The following is a 16,836-nucleotide window of genomic DNA, read 5'->3' as shown; positions in this document are numbered from 1 at the left end:
TTTTCACAAATTTGACTTTACAGTTGAACGTTTCCTAAAAAGCACGTGGCGTCTACTAAAGTCAAGGTAATTGAATGTGTTCTTTTCTATTTCGAATGACCTTGAGTTTTTCTATGAAAACTTACATTTAATTAACAAATTAGTTAACTAAATAACAAATCGTGATTGTTAAGATTTGAATTTTTTAAATGATTCATACCCACAAGTTCAATTAAAACAACAATGTAAATAAAACTATTTAGAGAACACAGCTGGAGAGTAATTAAAATAGTTAGTAAACCTTTAAATATTGTATTTGTTTTCAGAATTAGCTTTATTGTCGCATATGTAAATAACTTAGAATTTGTGTAAGGTGTTTGTTGCTTGTTTGTGTGTAAATTTATATTTAGTTAAAGCACTTGAGTGAATCGTGCTCACATGTCTTCAGATAAAATTGAAGCAAAAGCTCGTGAAATATTATAATCATTAGATAACAATCGATATTCGACTAATTTATACTAAAATATTTGGTGTTAAGCTTTCATTTGTGTAAAATGTTTGTGCAGTTGGTTGCTTAAAAGAGTGCTCAATATCAAATTGAATTTTGGTTACGTTTTCTTAACACGCTTTGGCAGATCTTCCCTTTTTTGCCATGAGGCAATCGATGGCAGTAATTACCTCCATAAAGATAATATCGACATCACGCTCGGCATTGATCTGTAATACACAAATAACCAGACAGTTATCAATGTTATATAATATATATGATGATTGGGTGTATATATGTATACCGTTAGTGTTTTATCAGAGTATAGCTCCAGAATGGCGCTGGTATTTTGCTTGAATGTGTTCAAACGGGATCGAATTGTCGCCTCGTTGTCATCGGCCCGTTTCACTGCAGCGGCGGCAGCACGCGCCATGATCCGCTTCACCATCGTATCCTCGGCGCACTCAAAATAGATGACCAAATCGGCTGGCGCAATCTGATCCTCGAAGGCAATGCCCTGGTTCTTCTCGCGCGGATAACCATCGATGAGGAAACCATTGGAGCTGCCCTGAGCCCGACCAATGGCCGCATTCAGCAGCGAGAGCACTTCCGCATTGGGCACTAGAGCACCGCTAGTCATGATCTCCTGCAGCTGGCGACCCTTATCCGAGCCGGAGGCAACCTACATACAAGTTAGAAAAGATAACACAAGATTTAGACATATTTCTTATTATTTTTTAAAATTATTATTGCTACTCACTTCATCGCGCAACAAATCGCCGCTGCTGAGATGCGTAAAGCCGTATTTCTCAACAATCTTGGCGCATTGTGTGCCCTTGCCACAACCAGGTCCTCCCAAAATCCAGATAATCGGAATCCCAGCCTGTAAAATAGCAGAAATCAATAGCAAAAAATGTGGGAGAATTAGTAGTGCATATAATAGCTAATAGAACTACAACTACAATTAGCCAAGTTAGTCGATTACGAAAGCCTTAGTTGAGTTAGGAGAGCAGAGGTTTAAAAAATCTTTTTATCGATTTCTTTACGATTTTCTTTTTGTTTTTTTTTTGTATTTTTTGCAGCCGCCACAGTGCATGCCAGAGACATCGAATTGTATATATACTACAATAGTGTATATTATGCCCAAAGGACACGCCTGGATGGGCTTACTTACAGCGGCTTGTGCCCTACGCAGTTGCTCCGCTTTCTCTTCTTTCTCTTGGGCCTCCTTCTTCATGGCCATTTGGTGACACATAAATAACTAGTACACGAATGGAATGTGAATAGAGGCATAGTGGCAATACTTAGAATTTTTGCATAGGATTAAGGTAATCGAAAGCTTCAGCAACTTATTGACTACATGTTTAATTGGTCAATCATTTATGACTTTGAATTTGTGCATCAACTAAGACAATTTCGAAATATATGAACGCTTTTACAATTATACTTATTCTGTGATAATCCCCAAAACACTTTAAATTTAAGTACAATAATAAAATATATCCCCTATACTAAATAAATGGGGGATAAATCACGTTGCATCAGTTTAATGTTTATTTGGAAAACTCAACTGCACTTAAGTCGTTTATTACAGAATTTTATAGGTGCCACTGAACCCCTCAATTTCCCCGCCCCTCCCTTACACACTCTGTGCACGCCCTTGATAGTTAATATGTAGTTATTAGTTTTGTTGGCATTCCGCCAAAACCAAAAGCTAAAATCGAATTCAAACGAAATGTTTGCCGCCAACTTTAACATACACAATTAGTACAGCCTTCAAAATAAGCTATATATACACGATATAGTAGATATATATACCCAAAAGTTGGTCATATATAATCTTAGCGAGAAATTGTGTGTTTTCATAATTTTGTAAGTTACCCAGTGGCATTGATCTTGAACGCATTCAATTATGTACTTGTGTGATTAGTTTTTAAATTTTTTTTTGTTTTGGGGGTAAGGGGTCTTCAATTTAGATCCATTATTTATTCCGTCTAGATTGCACATCAATTAACGCCTCATCGATTAGTTGAAGCACTTGTTGTGCTTTCCATTTGCTGGAAAACTTTTGTTTGAATAGTATAAACAAATGTAGTGAATATGATGGCTGCCTTTAATACAGACCCATAATGATATGAATTTGTAGTTTGCGTAGGCGTTATATTCTTTTTTTTTTTTTGCTCTATTTGTTTGCGTATATTATTGCTACCTCTACATTTATTTCGATTATATATGTGTCTATATGGGCCCTCCCCTGGTGTCGTTTCGCATGTTCCCCATTGTCGCACCTAACGAACAATTCGTTCAGAAATTTCAAAACAAAAATAAAATACGGCAAAGTAGCAAATCACAGAGATTGAATGAAATTCGTTCGGATTTGATAATGTACAGGTTGTTTTCTTTTTTTATACAAATTTCTAACACTTGTGCATAAATTGGCACGAGTTATTTTTTGAAATTTTCTCATAATCTTGCGTGAAAAAAATTATGCTTCGCAAGAGCATATCATTTACGTAATTGATTCAGTGACCTATGAATGACATTTGCCACAGGATACGTGTACCTTTTTAAATATGAATCAAAGTATTCCATTCCACAGCTGTTCAAGTTCCCAAAACAAAGCGAAGAGCGTTTAAAAATCCGCAAGCAAACACACGCACACCAAAGGCAATTATAAAACCAAAACGGAACTAGAGGAATTTTTATTATAACCGAAGATCATATAATTAATTTAAGTATTTTTAGTGCAGAAATTCCATGCGTCGCGACATTGTGTCGTCGTCGCCGTAGCCTAAACAATATTTAACTAACAAACAAAAAATACAGCATACATATTATGATGACTGACTAGTTCGGCTGGAGCACACACACAACTAAATGGCGACGACTTGCTAATGAATCAAGACCCGCCAGAAATTCCTGTGTCGCCAGCTTCAACCTGTTCGTCCGTCCAATATATATGTAAATTTTTGGACTTTGACGTCAAAATGTAGCAGCCCGGCTTGGAATGTGAAATTTCGGTTATTTTGTTGTTGCTGTTATTGAGTTGTTCAGTTATTTTGGTTGCTGTTGTTGTTGCTGTTTTTGTTGTGGGAATTTCACAGGCACACCGCGCACCGGTGACCGGTTTGTCTTTAATTTATATCAGCTGATTACAAACAAAACAAAAATAAAAATAGAAACAAAAACAAAAAACAACGTCTCGTTTGTAAGTTTGTTTTTGCTTCTAAATCGCAGCATGCTTGGCAGAAGAAATTGCATCAAGGTCAAGTGGATAGAAATGCAGCAGCAACGAGCTTTGGAGAGCCATGCAAGTCCAAAGGTCAATCAAGCTGACTCGAGGATTGCCCTACTCTAATCTCATAGCTAATCGACTTGTTTCACATGTAGCCAGTCCAATTGAAAATCAAAGTGAAAGCTATAAATTACTTGAAAATAAATAAAACTAGTACACACGCACACGCACAAGCAGACGCACACACACACACACACCACTCACTCACCATGATGATGTATATTACGTATATACGATTCTGCGGTAGTGGGCCTGATTGTAAGCAAATCGCGTCAGGTTTGTAGTTGAGGATTGTCAGCTTTAGCTGTTTGTTTTCAACTTTAACAGCGTTATTGCTTTTGCAATAATTAGCGGCAGACACTTTCCCGTAGTGGCGATTTTCCACCCTTAATGCAGCGTGTGTCGAGAGCGACTGAATGCAAAGCTTTAGCCTATTGGCTAACGGTTTCAAAAAGCTGTTGCCGTGCAGCTTTGCGGAAGCTTTATTTACTTTTCGCTTCTGTGTGCTTATGAATACAAATTTCTCAAAAAAAAAATACAAATTTTGGGGCAACATTTTGATTGTTTTTCCTATGTAGTCGCGTTGCACCTTAGTCTTTTCGGCGTATATATATATAAATATATATAAAAACAAATGCAGCATAAGCATCGCCAATGATCCTAAACGATGTGAATTATTTTATGACCGTTATGCTGTCATGTGACCAACGATATATTCAAAAATTTTGATAAACTTTGTAAAGTACATATAACCTTATAAAAATTGTCTTTACATATTTTATAAAGGTTGCTTGAAGTATGACAAATTCGGATTTTATTTGCAGCACGAACAGCTTTACCGCATACGCATTGCAATTATACGTAAATTGTATAATTATCATACGTAAATCATAAAATTATGGCGCATTTTATGCGTTCGAGCGTATAAATTAACAGCAATTAAATGTATAATTGATTGCGCCATTTGGGCAATCATCAGCTGATATAATACAGAAATGCTTGTATTTGTTTCGATTCGCTAACGGAAATTACGAGCAGAGGCACCGCATGTGATAACTGTTGGCGCCAACACTGAAGCAGCTCATCGTGTGTTGGAAACGGTTCATCGGTCGGCAGTATTACAACACTAAAAGTAGGCGATTTTGGCGCACTGCGCCTGAAGCCTTCGTTGTGCAGATGCAAATCAAAACTGATCTTGAAATGGCGCAGTTCTTTGTTCATTTCGCTATCATCATCAGTCAATTGCAGCTGGATTATATCCAACTTTTCAAAGATTTCTTGAAATTTCTTAAAGCTAGGCTCAGCTTTTAGATGATTCACAAGGCTTTTGGTGGGTTTGTCGCGGCAAATTCTTTTACTCTGCTCCTGTGGCTGTGATTGCGCTTTCCGTTTGCGTGTCTCAAATTTGAAATCCAAACTGTTATCATCCTCAAGTGTCGTAGTCTGATGGCTCATGATTTGCTGCTTGACCTCAGACCAGCGCTCCTTGGTTGCCTTATAAAGTGATGAGGCTTTTATGTGTGCAGGCACCGGCTTATGGCCCAGCGCCTCATCCAATAAAGCCCAAATGCAATGTTCGCTTGTTACCACAGCAGCAGTTGATGTTGATGTTGTAGTGTTTGCTTGATGCTTGACAACAATATATCCAGCGCGTGACAGTGTTGAGTAAACCAGATAATTGTTAAACTTCTCGCTGGCTGCCTCGCCCAGGAGCAACACATAAGCCTGCTCCACGGAGACAATCATTTCGCAGTACTCCAACTGCAGACGATTCTACAAGAGCAACAATTAAAGCAAGCAACAAATATATGTAAGAGCATAAGTGTTGTATATTGAGTACACACCAATTCGAGCAGAAATAAAGCCTCGTAATATTCTAAATAGAGTTTGCCCTGTTTGCTGTAGCCAAAACTTTCAAATTTACCATCTTTGCGCAGGACCTCAGCAGCCTGTTGATCCTCGTGCCAGTGCGCTACGGCACGTCCTGCTTGACGCTCAATACGCCGTGCAGACAATTGGCGACGTAAATTGGCTGCAATATTAAATATTTTATTTGCACGTATGACAAACATTTGACATTCTTACCATAGGCATTTTTGAGCTCCTCTTCCTCAGCTGGAGTGCCTTCTATGCTAGTTCGCTTTAGACCGATCGCAGGCGTTTCAACTTCAGCGTGTCGTTCCACAATTAGGTCCGTTGCACTACAATTGTTCTTGTTATATTAAAAGTTATTCGTTAATTCACAACGCACCTTAAAAACTGTCTTTTCGATGTAATTCCAATCAAGTTCGCGCCGTCCATTTCACCTGCAAACAGCAAACATCTGTGCGCCGCAGCGTTGCCAGACCAATTGCAAATTACTATACTCGTGCGGAATAAGTTCGCTGTGGAACCACTAACTAGTTCGGTTGAATTAGCTGCCGTTGCAATAACTACAAATTAAGGTAATTTTTCATTGAAAATTGTAGATTTAAAGTCTACTAAATGTTTACTTGGGTTGGTTAGTCGATGCCAACCACAACTGCTACCTGCTGACACTAATTGAAGCTTGTGCAGAACGCATAAGACGACATTAAACGGAAGTGTTTTGCTTACATCCACGATTTTGTTTTTATATGTTTTCCGTGGTCGGCCATGCAAAAATCTCTCATTTGGTGATAATAAGCAGACGATTGCGACATTACTACAGCAATATGGACTGCACGGAACTATTGCCGCCCGCTTCGGTGCGTGGCATGACTGTGCTGCAGCGCGCTGAGTTTCAAAAACGTGTCCAAATTCCGAGACTTCGAGTGCCTGAATCGCAGGTGCAGCGAGTGATTCCATTACTGAAGAAGATGCTGCTCAAAATGGAACATCTGCAGCCGGTGCGTGCCGTGCCGAATGCACGTGAAATACTTCTACACCCATTGCCCGTTAAGAACTGGGAATCGCTGCCCGTCAAGGAGCTTGAGGAGCAGCATGTGACAGCGGCCAATTTCTGTCATGATGAACTCGAGTTGAGCTATGAAAATTGGAGCGCAAATGAGATACTGAAAAGTGTGCTACCAGCGGATGAGGAGGGACTCACCTCCTTCTCACGCATCGGACACATTGTGCATCTGAATCTGCGGGATCATCTGCTGCCCTACAAACAACTCATTGGCGAAGTGCTCCGCGATAAGTTGCCCAATTGTCGCACTGTGGTCAACAAGGCAGCCAGCATTGATAACACCTATCGCAACTTTCAGCTGGAGCTGATATGCGGCGATGCCGAGTATCAGGTGGAGACTAAGGAGAACGGTGTACCCTTTGAGTTTGATTTCTCGAAAGTCTATTGGAATCCACGCCTGTCCACCGAACACGAACGCATTGTCAAACTCTTGCAGACCGGCGATGTTCTTTATGATGTATTCGCTGGCGTTGGTCCATTTAGTGTACCCGCGGCCAAGAAGCGCTGCCAAGTGCTGGCCAACGATCTGAATCCCGTTAGCTATCACTGGCTGCAGCACAATGCCAAGCGGAACAAGTGTCTGGCCCACATCCAAATGTTCAACAAGGATGGACGCGAATTCATACGCAAAGAGCTGCGTGACGATTTACTACAGCGCTGGAAATCGCCTCCAGCTAATTCGTATAACATTCATATTACGATGAATTTACCAGCGCTAGCTGTTGAATTTCTGGATGCATTTCGAGATCTATATGCGGACGAGGAGCTGCCCAAGGTTCTGAACTATCCGGTAGTGCATGTCTACTCCTTTGCCAAGGGCGAGGACACCAAGACGCTGGTGCAGCAGCTTGTTGAGCGCAATCTGGGTGCATCGTTGGATGATGCGTTGCTGGAGGGCATCAGTTTTGTGCGCAATGTGGCACCCAACAAGGACATGTACAGGGTGTCCTTCAGGCTAAACCGAGAGCTATTGACGACGCCTAAACAGGCAACGCGCAAGCGTCCTTGTTCTGCGGAGGAGGATGCCTTGGCAGAAGCAGCAGCAGCTGCTACAAAAGTGAAATGCATTTGACCAAGTTAACAAATAAAGAGTCTAGTAAAAATAAAAACATATGTGTTGGAATGTCCTAGTAGAGATATTAGCGTTTGAAAAAAGTAATTTTATTTATATAAAATGAACAAAGAGAAAGCTACAGATACTTCCACTATGGTTTCACCTCTCGATTAATCCTTTAAATATGATCACAAATATGTTTAAAAAAAAGTATTAGATTCTTGTGTCCTTCCGCCTCTTACAATTTACGCTTATGCCATTTAAAGTGGGTGCAGGTTTCTCCTTTTGTATTTATAGCCGCAAAATGGGTCGCAACAAGGCCAATAACAAGAAGGGAGCGGGAGCAGCTGCGAGCGCTGGAGCTGGAGCTGGAGCAGCCAAAGCATCAGCAAAGCCGGCACTCAACAAATCCAAAAAGTCCAAGAATGTGTTCAAAGTGAACAACAACAAGGGCAAGAAGAAGCCCAAGGAAGTTCAGGGCAAACTAAAACAGGTGAGCCGAGTCAAGAATCCACCAATTCGCCAGTCAGAATAATAAGCAATCCTTTAATTTGGCAGCTCAAGGAGACCGTAAAGGCCAAGCAGGAGAAGGTGGATGCTACGCTGAAGGATCTGCACAAGGATTTGGTCGTCAAGAAGCCAAAGCCAACAGTGACGCCCATAAGGAACAGCAAAAAGCCAGCGGCCAATGCCACCAAGGTGACCGATACACTGGGCAAGCTCAAGTTCTGAGAAGCACCCGGGGCCAAATAATTACAATCTGTTAATTTTGATAGTTCAAAGGTTATACAAATATATATTAGATATATTGACAACAAACACAAGAATAGAGAAAATCACTAAAGGATCAGAGCACTGCCAGGCATTATCACAGGGCCAGACTGATCTGTGGGCATGGGCAGTAGAGGAGCCGCTGTGGTTGTTCCATTTACAGCATTCCAGCCGAAAAGATTGCGCACCAGGGTATCCAGTTGGGCGTTATCAATGCCCTCCGCCTGCAACTGGTTGAGCACCGTCTGGGTGCCGGGCATGGCCAACCAACGTTCGTAGACTACCTGCAGAGCCTGCACTCTCGTCCAGAACTGAGCAAAGATGCCCTGCATCTGCACCTTGGTCTGAATGGTGGCGCCAATGGCATACGTTGGGAAGTACATCTCCAGTTCGTTGAGGAATCCTTGCCAGCCGAAAACGCTACCAGACATATAGGGATAGCGATTGAACAGCGTTACGCACATCTCCATCTCTTCGATCTCGAATTTCCCCTTGGATGTCATCAGCTGCTGGTTAACCCATTGACGTAGCATAATCACCTCCGGTTGGGAGAGCAGACGCCAGCGTGCCATGAATCCCGCATTGCTGTTCATAATGCGCACAAATGCCTGGAACTGGCCATCATTGAGCAGATAGCGTGCAAACATTTTGTTCATTGGCTTCAACTGCACCATGGCAAAGATATCCATCAGTTCCTTTCCCAAATCCATTGGCGGTGGAACGAGTGGTCCAGCTACTCCATGTCCAGGCTGAATGACAGCGGCGGATAGACCACAACCAAAGCAGAGCAGCAATAACCAGGCGTAGGTGGCACTCATGTCGGAGACAATGTGGGAACTGTGATCAGTAGCAATAGAAGCATCTGTTTTTATGCCAAATTTGGCCAACTTCTGGACTATTTACATATTAGATAAGCCAAGCGATTTTGTCGCATCAGCCGTTTGTTGACTTATAGACTTACGTCTGCATCCTATGAGATAAGAAATTGGCCCAAAATCCGAACTCTTTATAGTTGTAGAGTGGAATTTTAATCTTTCGTGTCACCGGAACTAACTAAACGGGCGGATAAGTAATTTGTTTTTGTGTGCTTTATTCCCAAAGTAAATTACCAAGAATCCAGTAGACCGACAATGAACCTCAAACGAACACAATTTGATAATAATAATAATAATAAGAATAGTAATAATAATAATAGTAATATTACCGCAACACACAACGAAGGGGTGCCTAAGTTTAGTAAGTTATTGATTCTTATAGTTAACCAATTCCCAGCAGACAGATTTTTGACTTCTTGAGTTATGAATGGAGCTAAATACAGAAATTCCTTGAAACAGTTTCCAAATACGTATTTTAGTATTAATATTGAAATAGAGCTAGAGAGCTCAGCGGACAATGAATTAAGTCTTTGACATTGATAATTCTTTCAGAATAATATGAAGAGCCAAAACACTCCAAGAGATTTAGTTTGAAATAATTCTTGAGAGAAAAGAAAACAATTATTGGATTATAGAGTAACATGATCTAAGTACGAATCTGTAAATAGAAGCAGAGTATTACTGAAGACTATCAATTAGACGATCATTCAATTAACTCTAAGGAACTATCTAGAAATAGTTCGCCAGATTTAGAACAGAAAATTGAAGAACTTAATAGGACTTCCAGAAAAGGAAAGATTATAAATTCAGTTAAGCGGACCTCATTAAGAATGTCTATAAGACCAACTATCAGACAAAGTGCTCGACTTCACTTAGTTCACTATACACAATATCTGTGGATTCGGTTAGCTATATGCCTTTTAGCAAGATTACGTATACGTCTGGGGGATATTTGCTTTAAGGAAAGTTCGTTTCCAAGCCGAACTTGAATGGCTTAAGCTTAAAATACAAGTCGATACATTGATAAGAGCTAACTTAACCGATAAACTGATAAACGCATGACGTCAAACTGCGGGATTCCCTCCTAGGTACCATCCTGACCCTTGCGTCGCATCCAGCTGGGCATATAGCCACGCAATGCCTCGCCCAGCTGGCGATAGATCATGAGCGCCAGTATGGGCAGAACGAGGCGTGCATCCTTGAACAGATAGACGTAGCAGGCCACCAGGAAGAGCACCAGATCCGTAGAGTAGCTCAGCGCCGAACGCACCTTCTCGTGGGCCTGCTCCTCGGAGCGCGATTGCATCAGCGCCAACGTTGCCGCTTTCTCGAGCAGCTCACGATCGATGGTGGAGATGGAGGCGCTTTCCAGGGCGAGGACATTCGAGGGGGCTCGTGTCACCGAGGGATCACGGGAACGAGTCTTCGAGGGCACTCGGCGTTTGATGACACGTTTCACCTTGACCAGACGAGTGCGTCCGCGTGCATCTGGACGCGCTTCGACCATCTCACTCATCACACTCTCCGTGGTCGCATCCGAATCCTGTTTGTGCTTTGTCTTTGGTGGCGGCACAATCAACACCGTGGGATACACCGGCTCCTCATCCTCCAGCTGCAGCTCTCGTTCCTGCTGGGGTGTCTTGTGCATGGCATGACTGCTGGCCACGTCCCGCACATGGACGAGCTGCTCGCGCTCTGAGATGGATAAGCGACGCTCGCGACTCACAACTGGCGGTGCCAACAGCTCCTGTTCCTGATCCTGTTCGCGTCGCTGCTGATGCTCCGCGGCAGCATTCTCATCGTCCTCGTCATCCTTGATGCGGCTGCCCACGCGCTTCAGTTCATCCGGATCGAGATAGAGCGGCTTGTGGTATTTGTGGGTGCTGCTCACCTGGCGCACCAGATCACTGTAGTGATCGACAGCTGCGTGCGCCTCCTCCTCCATCAGGCGCTCCTCCTGCTTGCGACGCAGCTCCTCCTCCTCTTTGAGCTTGCGTTTCGTCTCCAGATCGGCGGCAATCGCCGCCGCATTGGTCTTCTCCAGCGGATTGGATAACTCCGCATTGGCCTCGGTATTCTTTTCGGTGGCGCTGCGTTTATCACGACTGAAAAAAGATTTGATGCCCTTGGCCAGATCCAGTTTCAGACTGGAGCTTGGCGTTGCAACAGCAATGGGTGGCGGGCTGCTGGGTACGCTGGCCGGGATGTTATTGCCATTGCCACTGCAATTTCCATTGCCATTATCCGGATTGTTAGCCACAACTGGACTGCTGGGCTGGGTTGGGCTGGCAGATTGCTCCACATGCTCGTTGGACGAACGCTTCAAGATGGGCTTGGGCACAAAATCTGGACTGGCCAACGGCATTGGTCGATTGAGCACCACGGCTGCCTGCTCCGGTGTCGGAGCACGATATGGAGTGAAGGTGCCGCCACCCATGTGGCGCGGATGATACGTTTCCAGGTCCCGTGGACTGGGCGAACGTGTGCGCGCCAATAACTCCATTTTGAACTTCTCAATGGAGTCCTGATCAGTACTGGCCGTGCTCTCCGTGTAGTCGGAGCCCATATCGTAGCCACTCTGCTGCTGTTGCAGCTGATCCTCATCCAGATTCTCATCCATTTCCTCGCTGTCTTCGGCTGTACTCTCCGTGCGATCCTCCTCCTCCACATCCTCCTCCTCCCGACTGTCGCCGCCACGGAGCATCAGACTCGTGCTGGCGCGTGTTAGATTCATGTTGACATTCTCCCGCGAATCCCATTTGCGTCCCATGTGCGGCACCATGTCCGCCGACTGTCGACGCATCTCGCTCCGCCGTTCGAACGATGCCCTTTCCGCCTCCGTCATGGAGCCGAGACGTTTACGCATGGTGCTCGCTGGCACGCTGGTTGCTGCTGCTGCAGCTGCCTTCTCCTTGGCCTTCGACGCCTTGGATGCCTGTTCCAGTTCGACGGCCTCATAGAAACGTGCCATGGCCCGCTCGTAGAGCAACTCCGTTGAGCTGACGGATCGGCGTAACGGGAAGGTCGTGTGCAAATTGGTAAACTCCAGAAAGGCCAGATCCGGTGCCGATATGGATATTGGTGGCGGCTGTATGGCGTCCTCCAGTTCCAGCTCGAAGGAATCTTGCTCTTTGAAAGAGAGGGAGAAAAGGATATGTTAATAGGAGTTTTGGGAGTTTTGATAAAAGACCATCCTTAACAGAGCAGGGAGGTTAAAAGTCAAGCGATATGGCATTAATAATTCTAATACGAACAATTTATGAATTTCAAATAAAATATCGAAATTTAATAAAGTTTACGAAATGCTATAAGAACAGATGATATAAGCAAAAATGTTGAATTTCTTAATTTACAATAACATATTTTAATTTGAGTGATTTTTCAAGACAAGATTTAATAAAGTTTGTGAAATGCATATATAATCAAAAGCTATAAAAGCAGACAATAAAAGGAAATCAGAACTTAAGACAAAATGCATTAAATGTGAATTTCTGATATGATATTTCTGAACAATTCCAATTTCCCCAGCGACCTGATTTTGATTGGAGGACAGCACTTACTATCTTTATCCTTGACCTTGCTGTTCTTGTCGAAGACCACCAGCATGAACTCATTGCTGGTGTGGACCTCGTCATGTTTGTCCGCTGCTGGCTTCTGGAAGCGCCTCTTCGACACTGGCGTCGTGGGCGGCTCCAATGGAGGTGATGGTGGCGTCTCTGGTATGGTTTGTTCCGGCACAACTGGTTCTGGATCTGGTGCACTGATCTCAATGGTGGGCAATTTCTCAGCAATGCTGGCACTGGTCGCAATGGCAATGGCCAAAGCGGGCACATTCTTGGCCGGACTCAACGCATGCGAGGAATACCGACGCACATTCTGATTGACGCCCAGCTGGACGGGCTCCGCGCTGCGTTGCAGAGCCGGCGTCGTCTTAATGGGACTCTTGTGTAGATCCTGTGGCAGTGGAGGAGGAACACGCTCCAATTTTGCTTGCGGTGGCTTCGGCAGTGGTTGTGGTGACTTCGATGGTGACTTATCCTTGGGCTTGGGATTAAAGAGCTTGAGTGGAGAAATTCCAGTGGGAGATTTCGTTGGCTTCTCCTGCTGCTTATCCATCAGGGCCGTTGTGGTGATCACCGTCAGATTTAGCTTGGGATTGGAGCCAGGTCTACTGCCAGCTTGAGCCACTGCTGCAGAGTCGGCGCTGCTCAGCGACGGGCTCTTGCGCACATTCATCTTAAGCGCCTGATCCGAGGTGCCGTAGGCCATCTCATGGCGTAGCTCCTCACTGTCCACCAGCTGTGGCGTTGGCTTGCGTCCACCCCGCGGCGATTGCTTCGGTGAGGCGGACATGCTCGTCCCTGCATCTGCATGTGGACGTGGTGGTGATAGCGTCTTACGACGTGGTGGCACCGGTTTCGATTTGTCCCCATTTCCATTGCTGCTGCGCTCATCGCCACCGATTTTGGTGGCTGACTTAGGCTTGACAATGCCACGCTTGGGATCCGGTATGAAGAGCAGCTCCGACTCCTGTGATGGCTCACTCAGACCATAGGGATTCTCGGCCTTGACGCGAAACTTGTACTCGGATCCCTCGATCAGGTCATGGAGTGTGGTGCTCAAAGCACGCGTCGTCGCCGCCTTCAGCCAGACATTCCACCCAATGCGAAAGTATTCGACAATATAGTTGCCAATCTTGCAACCACCGTCATCGAGTGGAGCTGTCCACGAAAGTGTGGCCGACTTGCCAAAGGACATGTTCAGACGTGGGGCACCGGGTGCATTGGGTCTGGCTGTGACAGTGACCAGAAACGAAGTGATATCTTCGCCCAGTCTATTCCAGGCACGCACCATGTACTCGCCCCGATCCGCGCGCTGCACATTGTCGATCTTCAGCAGCGAATTCTTATCCGTGTTGATCACCTCAAAGCGACCGCCCGGCGGGATGACTTCACCCTCATGCAACCAAGTAATGGCGGGTGGTGGCTGTCCAGCAACGCCCACCTTGAGACGCACCACCTCCTCCGCTTCGACGATGAGGCCATCCTCATAGGTACGTGGCAGGCGTATCTTAGGCGGTGCCTGCACCTGGAGTCGACTCTTGGTCACCACATGACCGGCTCGATTGGTCGCAGAGCATTTGATCTCACCCTCATCGGTCAGAGCCACTTGATGGATGATCAGCACACTGACATCGTTCTCGTTGACGATCTTGGTGCGACGACTGCTGAATATCTCGTAGCCATCCTTGTACCAGCTAATCTCTGGCGGCGGTTCACCCAAAATGCGCACACGAAACTCGATGCGTTCATCCTCGACAGCATTCATGTCAAGCAGTTCCTCAACGAAACGCGGCACACTGATCGCATTTCTTTGTAGCGTCACCGTCAACGGATCGGACAGCTCGCTGGCATCGGAGCGTCCAACAATGTTCTCCGCAAAACAGCGAAACTCATAACGCCAACCCGGTTCCAGTCCGCTAATTTGAATCTCACAGCTTGCGATTGGTGTAGGCGTGGCACGCACCCAATGGGGCGAACCGACGCGTCGCTGCTCGACTGTATACCCGGTAATGGGAGAGCCACCGTCCAGCAGCGGGCGTTCCCAGCGCAAGTTAACCACATCGGGCTGTTGCTCAGAGAGCGCCAGTGGCGTCAGAATAGGTCGGCCCGGCGGAGAGGGTCGTTCTAAAATACAGAAAGAAAGAACAAATCTCAGGTAAATAATGCACTCAATATTCGAAAGAAAAAACTCTCGCGCTTGCGCTTTTGAGAAAGAGAGTCTTCTAATCGAAAGCGAAATGAGCTGCGACTACAAGTTACCATATATGAAATATATATTGTATTTATTGTTTAAACACCGCACTTCATATTTCCATACAAACACAACTCAACTAAAATAAGGATACATGCTCAAAAAAGGTAAGCTTAAAATAATTACTTGTCATTTGTTTAAAATCGTGGTGAGTTATGGAAAACTGACAGTGCTTATGCAGATGAACTCAACACAGATATTTAAACTACGCGCTTCATCTTTCCAAATAAACGAGGTAAGCTTAAAATCGCTACCTTACGATTATTCACAAACGTGGTGCGTTATCGAAAATATGATGATATATTCGCGCGACTTTTCGCGACTATTTCCAAATAAGCGCGGCTCGTATTTACGTTGCTTAAAAAGCTAAGCTTAAAATGGTTACCTATCGATTATTTGAAAACGTGGTGAATTATCGAAAACATAATTTAAACTGGCTTTGCTTATGCAGATAAACTCGGATTAAACCACGGAATACATATTGTGCATATATCTCAGATGATGCATTTGCTACCTGTTGAGCTTACAAACATAACCACCTCATAATTACACCCTATTTATACATTTCGAAGTGCATACAGGGTATAGAAACATTACTTTTGCTGTCTTGAGATTTTAGGCCAAAATATTCAGAAAAAGATTCAAAAAATCGGGTAAAACGGACGCCGTCGCGTCAATGGACGGCTATACGGCAACCACTTGAGTGTGCGAGTGTCTAAAAATAGCAAAAATTCTAGCGCTCCCACCAAACTATGTGGCCTATGTATGTGCGCTCTCACAGCCAATTAGAGATCTTTTCTTTTTGGGTGAATATATTTGAAAAATGTTCGAGTTTTCTATTGCGATATTATGGAATTTTGAATGTGGGCATTTTGCGCAAAACTTGCCTGCAGATTTCCAATGCACATTCTTTTTCGGCCGTCCACTGTGTGCGGTCTGCAGCTTGCCCGGTTGATTGCCCATTTCGAATACTAAATATTTAACCTATTTTGCAATTAGTTGTGCATATATAGAAGTTTCTATATATAGGCAGACCGTCCTTAACTTCACGCACTCGCGTCGTTACAATTCGTTTTCAAAATACGGTTTCGATTGCGTTTTCAACATATAATTACTACTCAATTTAATAATGAAAATTTCGGAACTTATGGTGGCGATCCGCAATCGTTGCCATTTTTACGGAGCGTTAAATAATCCGTTCGTAAGTACAACCAGGCATTCCACACACACAATAAGCTTTGGGCGCTAAGAAATGTCAACGGCAACTAAAGCACAGAGTTGCCGGTAGTGTGAAATATTGCAACAGCTGAGTGTCTATCGAACCACTTCAATTTCATTGGTTCGATTAGCAATCGAAAGGGAAGCCATACAAATATAATATATGTTAGCAACAGTACTGATAACTGTTGTTCGTGTTCAATTTATTGTAATTGACTTTGCAATAGTGTTTTACTCGAGCGATATTTTCGTTATATCGATATTCAGCTATTGTAACGTCGCTTATCGATATACCAAGCACATCGCTAGCTGTTTATTTCTTACATCCCCAAACTTTACAGCAAGCGCAACGCAGGTGTTTCTCCGAAAATAAAACAACAGAAAATAGCTTGTTTATGTGAAACTAAATTT

The 16,836-nt window shown here is 44.1% G+C and overlaps 6 protein-coding genes across 8 annotated transcripts; 2 read left to right on the top strand and 4 right to left on the bottom strand.

Annotated features, from left to right (window-relative positions):
* Window positions 1–294: 294 nt before the first annotated feature.
* On the bottom strand, window positions 295–4,332 carry LOC6558403 (adenylate kinase isoenzyme 1). 2 transcript variants are annotated; one of them, XM_001983954.3, is made up of 5 exons: window positions 3,970–4,174; window positions 1,641–1,727; window positions 1,227–1,349; window positions 771–1,148; window positions 295–696 (listed from the first exon to the last, which is right to left on the bottom strand). In XM_001983954.3, the coding sequence occupies exons 1-5, from the start codon at window positions 3,970–3,972 to the stop codon at window positions 598–600; spliced, it is 690 nt and encodes a 229-aa protein (XP_001983990.2). In that variant the 5' UTR covers window positions 3,973–4,174; the 3' UTR covers window positions 295–597. The 2 variants fall into 2 exon arrangements, with proteins under 2 accessions (XP_001983990.2, XP_032598668.1); XM_032742777.2 differs by lacking the exon at window positions 1,641–1,727 and having other exon boundaries at window positions 3,970–4,332.
* A 226-nt stretch (window positions 4,333–4,558) lies between these two features.
* On the bottom strand, window positions 4,559–6,123 carry LOC6558400. The gene is made up of 4 exons (XM_001983955.3): window positions 6,013–6,123; window positions 5,847–5,962; window positions 5,606–5,793; window positions 4,559–5,534 (listed from the first exon to the last, which is right to left on the bottom strand). The coding sequence occupies exons 1-4, from the start codon at window positions 6,060–6,062 to the stop codon at window positions 4,737–4,739; spliced, it is 1,152 nt and encodes a 383-aa protein (XP_001983991.1). The 5' UTR covers window positions 6,063–6,123; the 3' UTR covers window positions 4,559–4,736.
* A 44-nt stretch (window positions 6,124–6,167) lies between these two features.
* On the top strand, window positions 6,168–8,566 carry LOC6558383 (tRNA (guanine(37)-N1)-methyltransferase). Of its 2 annotated transcripts, none has more exons than XM_032742778.2 (3): window positions 6,168–6,205; window positions 8,023–8,240; window positions 8,306–8,566. In XM_032742778.2, exons 2-3 carry the CDS (start codon window positions 8,052–8,054, stop codon window positions 8,477–8,479), a joined length of 363 nt encoding a protein of 120 aa, XP_032598669.1. In that variant the 5' UTR covers window positions 6,168–6,205; window positions 8,023–8,051; the 3' UTR covers window positions 8,480–8,566. The 2 variants fall into 2 exon arrangements, with proteins under 2 accessions (XP_032598669.1, XP_001983993.1); XM_001983957.3 differs by having other exon boundaries at window positions 6,172–6,205; window positions 8,045–8,240.
* LOC6558395 (tRNA (guanine(37)-N1)-methyltransferase) lies at window positions 6,232–7,828 on the top strand. The gene has a single exon (XM_001983956.3). The coding sequence runs from the start codon at window positions 6,377–6,379 to the stop codon at window positions 7,763–7,765; it is 1,389 nt and encodes a 462-aa protein (XP_001983992.2). The 5' UTR covers window positions 6,232–6,376; the 3' UTR covers window positions 7,766–7,828.
* On the bottom strand, window positions 8,515–9,502 carry LOC6558364. The gene is made up of 2 exons (XM_001983958.2): window positions 9,480–9,502; window positions 8,515–9,355 (listed from the first exon to the last, which is right to left on the bottom strand). Exons 1-2 carry the CDS (start codon window positions 9,485–9,487, stop codon window positions 8,587–8,589), a joined length of 777 nt encoding a protein of 258 aa, XP_001983994.2. The 5' UTR covers window positions 9,488–9,502; the 3' UTR covers window positions 8,515–8,586.
* An 88-nt stretch (window positions 9,503–9,590) lies between these two features.
* LOC6558359 (muscle M-line assembly protein unc-89) lies at window positions 9,591–16,436 on the bottom strand. Its single transcript, XM_032742776.2, has 3 exons — window positions 16,095–16,436; window positions 12,954–15,080; window positions 9,591–12,522 (listed from the first exon to the last, which is right to left on the bottom strand). The coding sequence occupies exons 1-3, from the start codon at window positions 16,168–16,170 to the stop codon at window positions 10,478–10,480; spliced, it is 4,248 nt and encodes a 1,415-aa protein (XP_032598667.1). The 5' UTR covers window positions 16,171–16,436; the 3' UTR covers window positions 9,591–10,477.
* Between the last annotated feature and the right edge of the window lie 400 nt (window positions 16,437–16,836).

The sequence above is a fragment of the Drosophila grimshawi genome, unplaced genomic scaffold (assembly GCF_018153295.1).
Source record: "Drosophila grimshawi isolate 15287-2541.00 unplaced genomic scaffold, ASM1815329v1 contig_44, whole genome shotgun sequence".
In the NCBI taxonomy this organism is placed as follows: domain Eukaryota; kingdom Metazoa; phylum Arthropoda; class Insecta; order Diptera; family Drosophilidae; genus Drosophila; species Drosophila grimshawi.
This window is presented reverse-complemented; position numbering and strand designations above follow the sequence as displayed.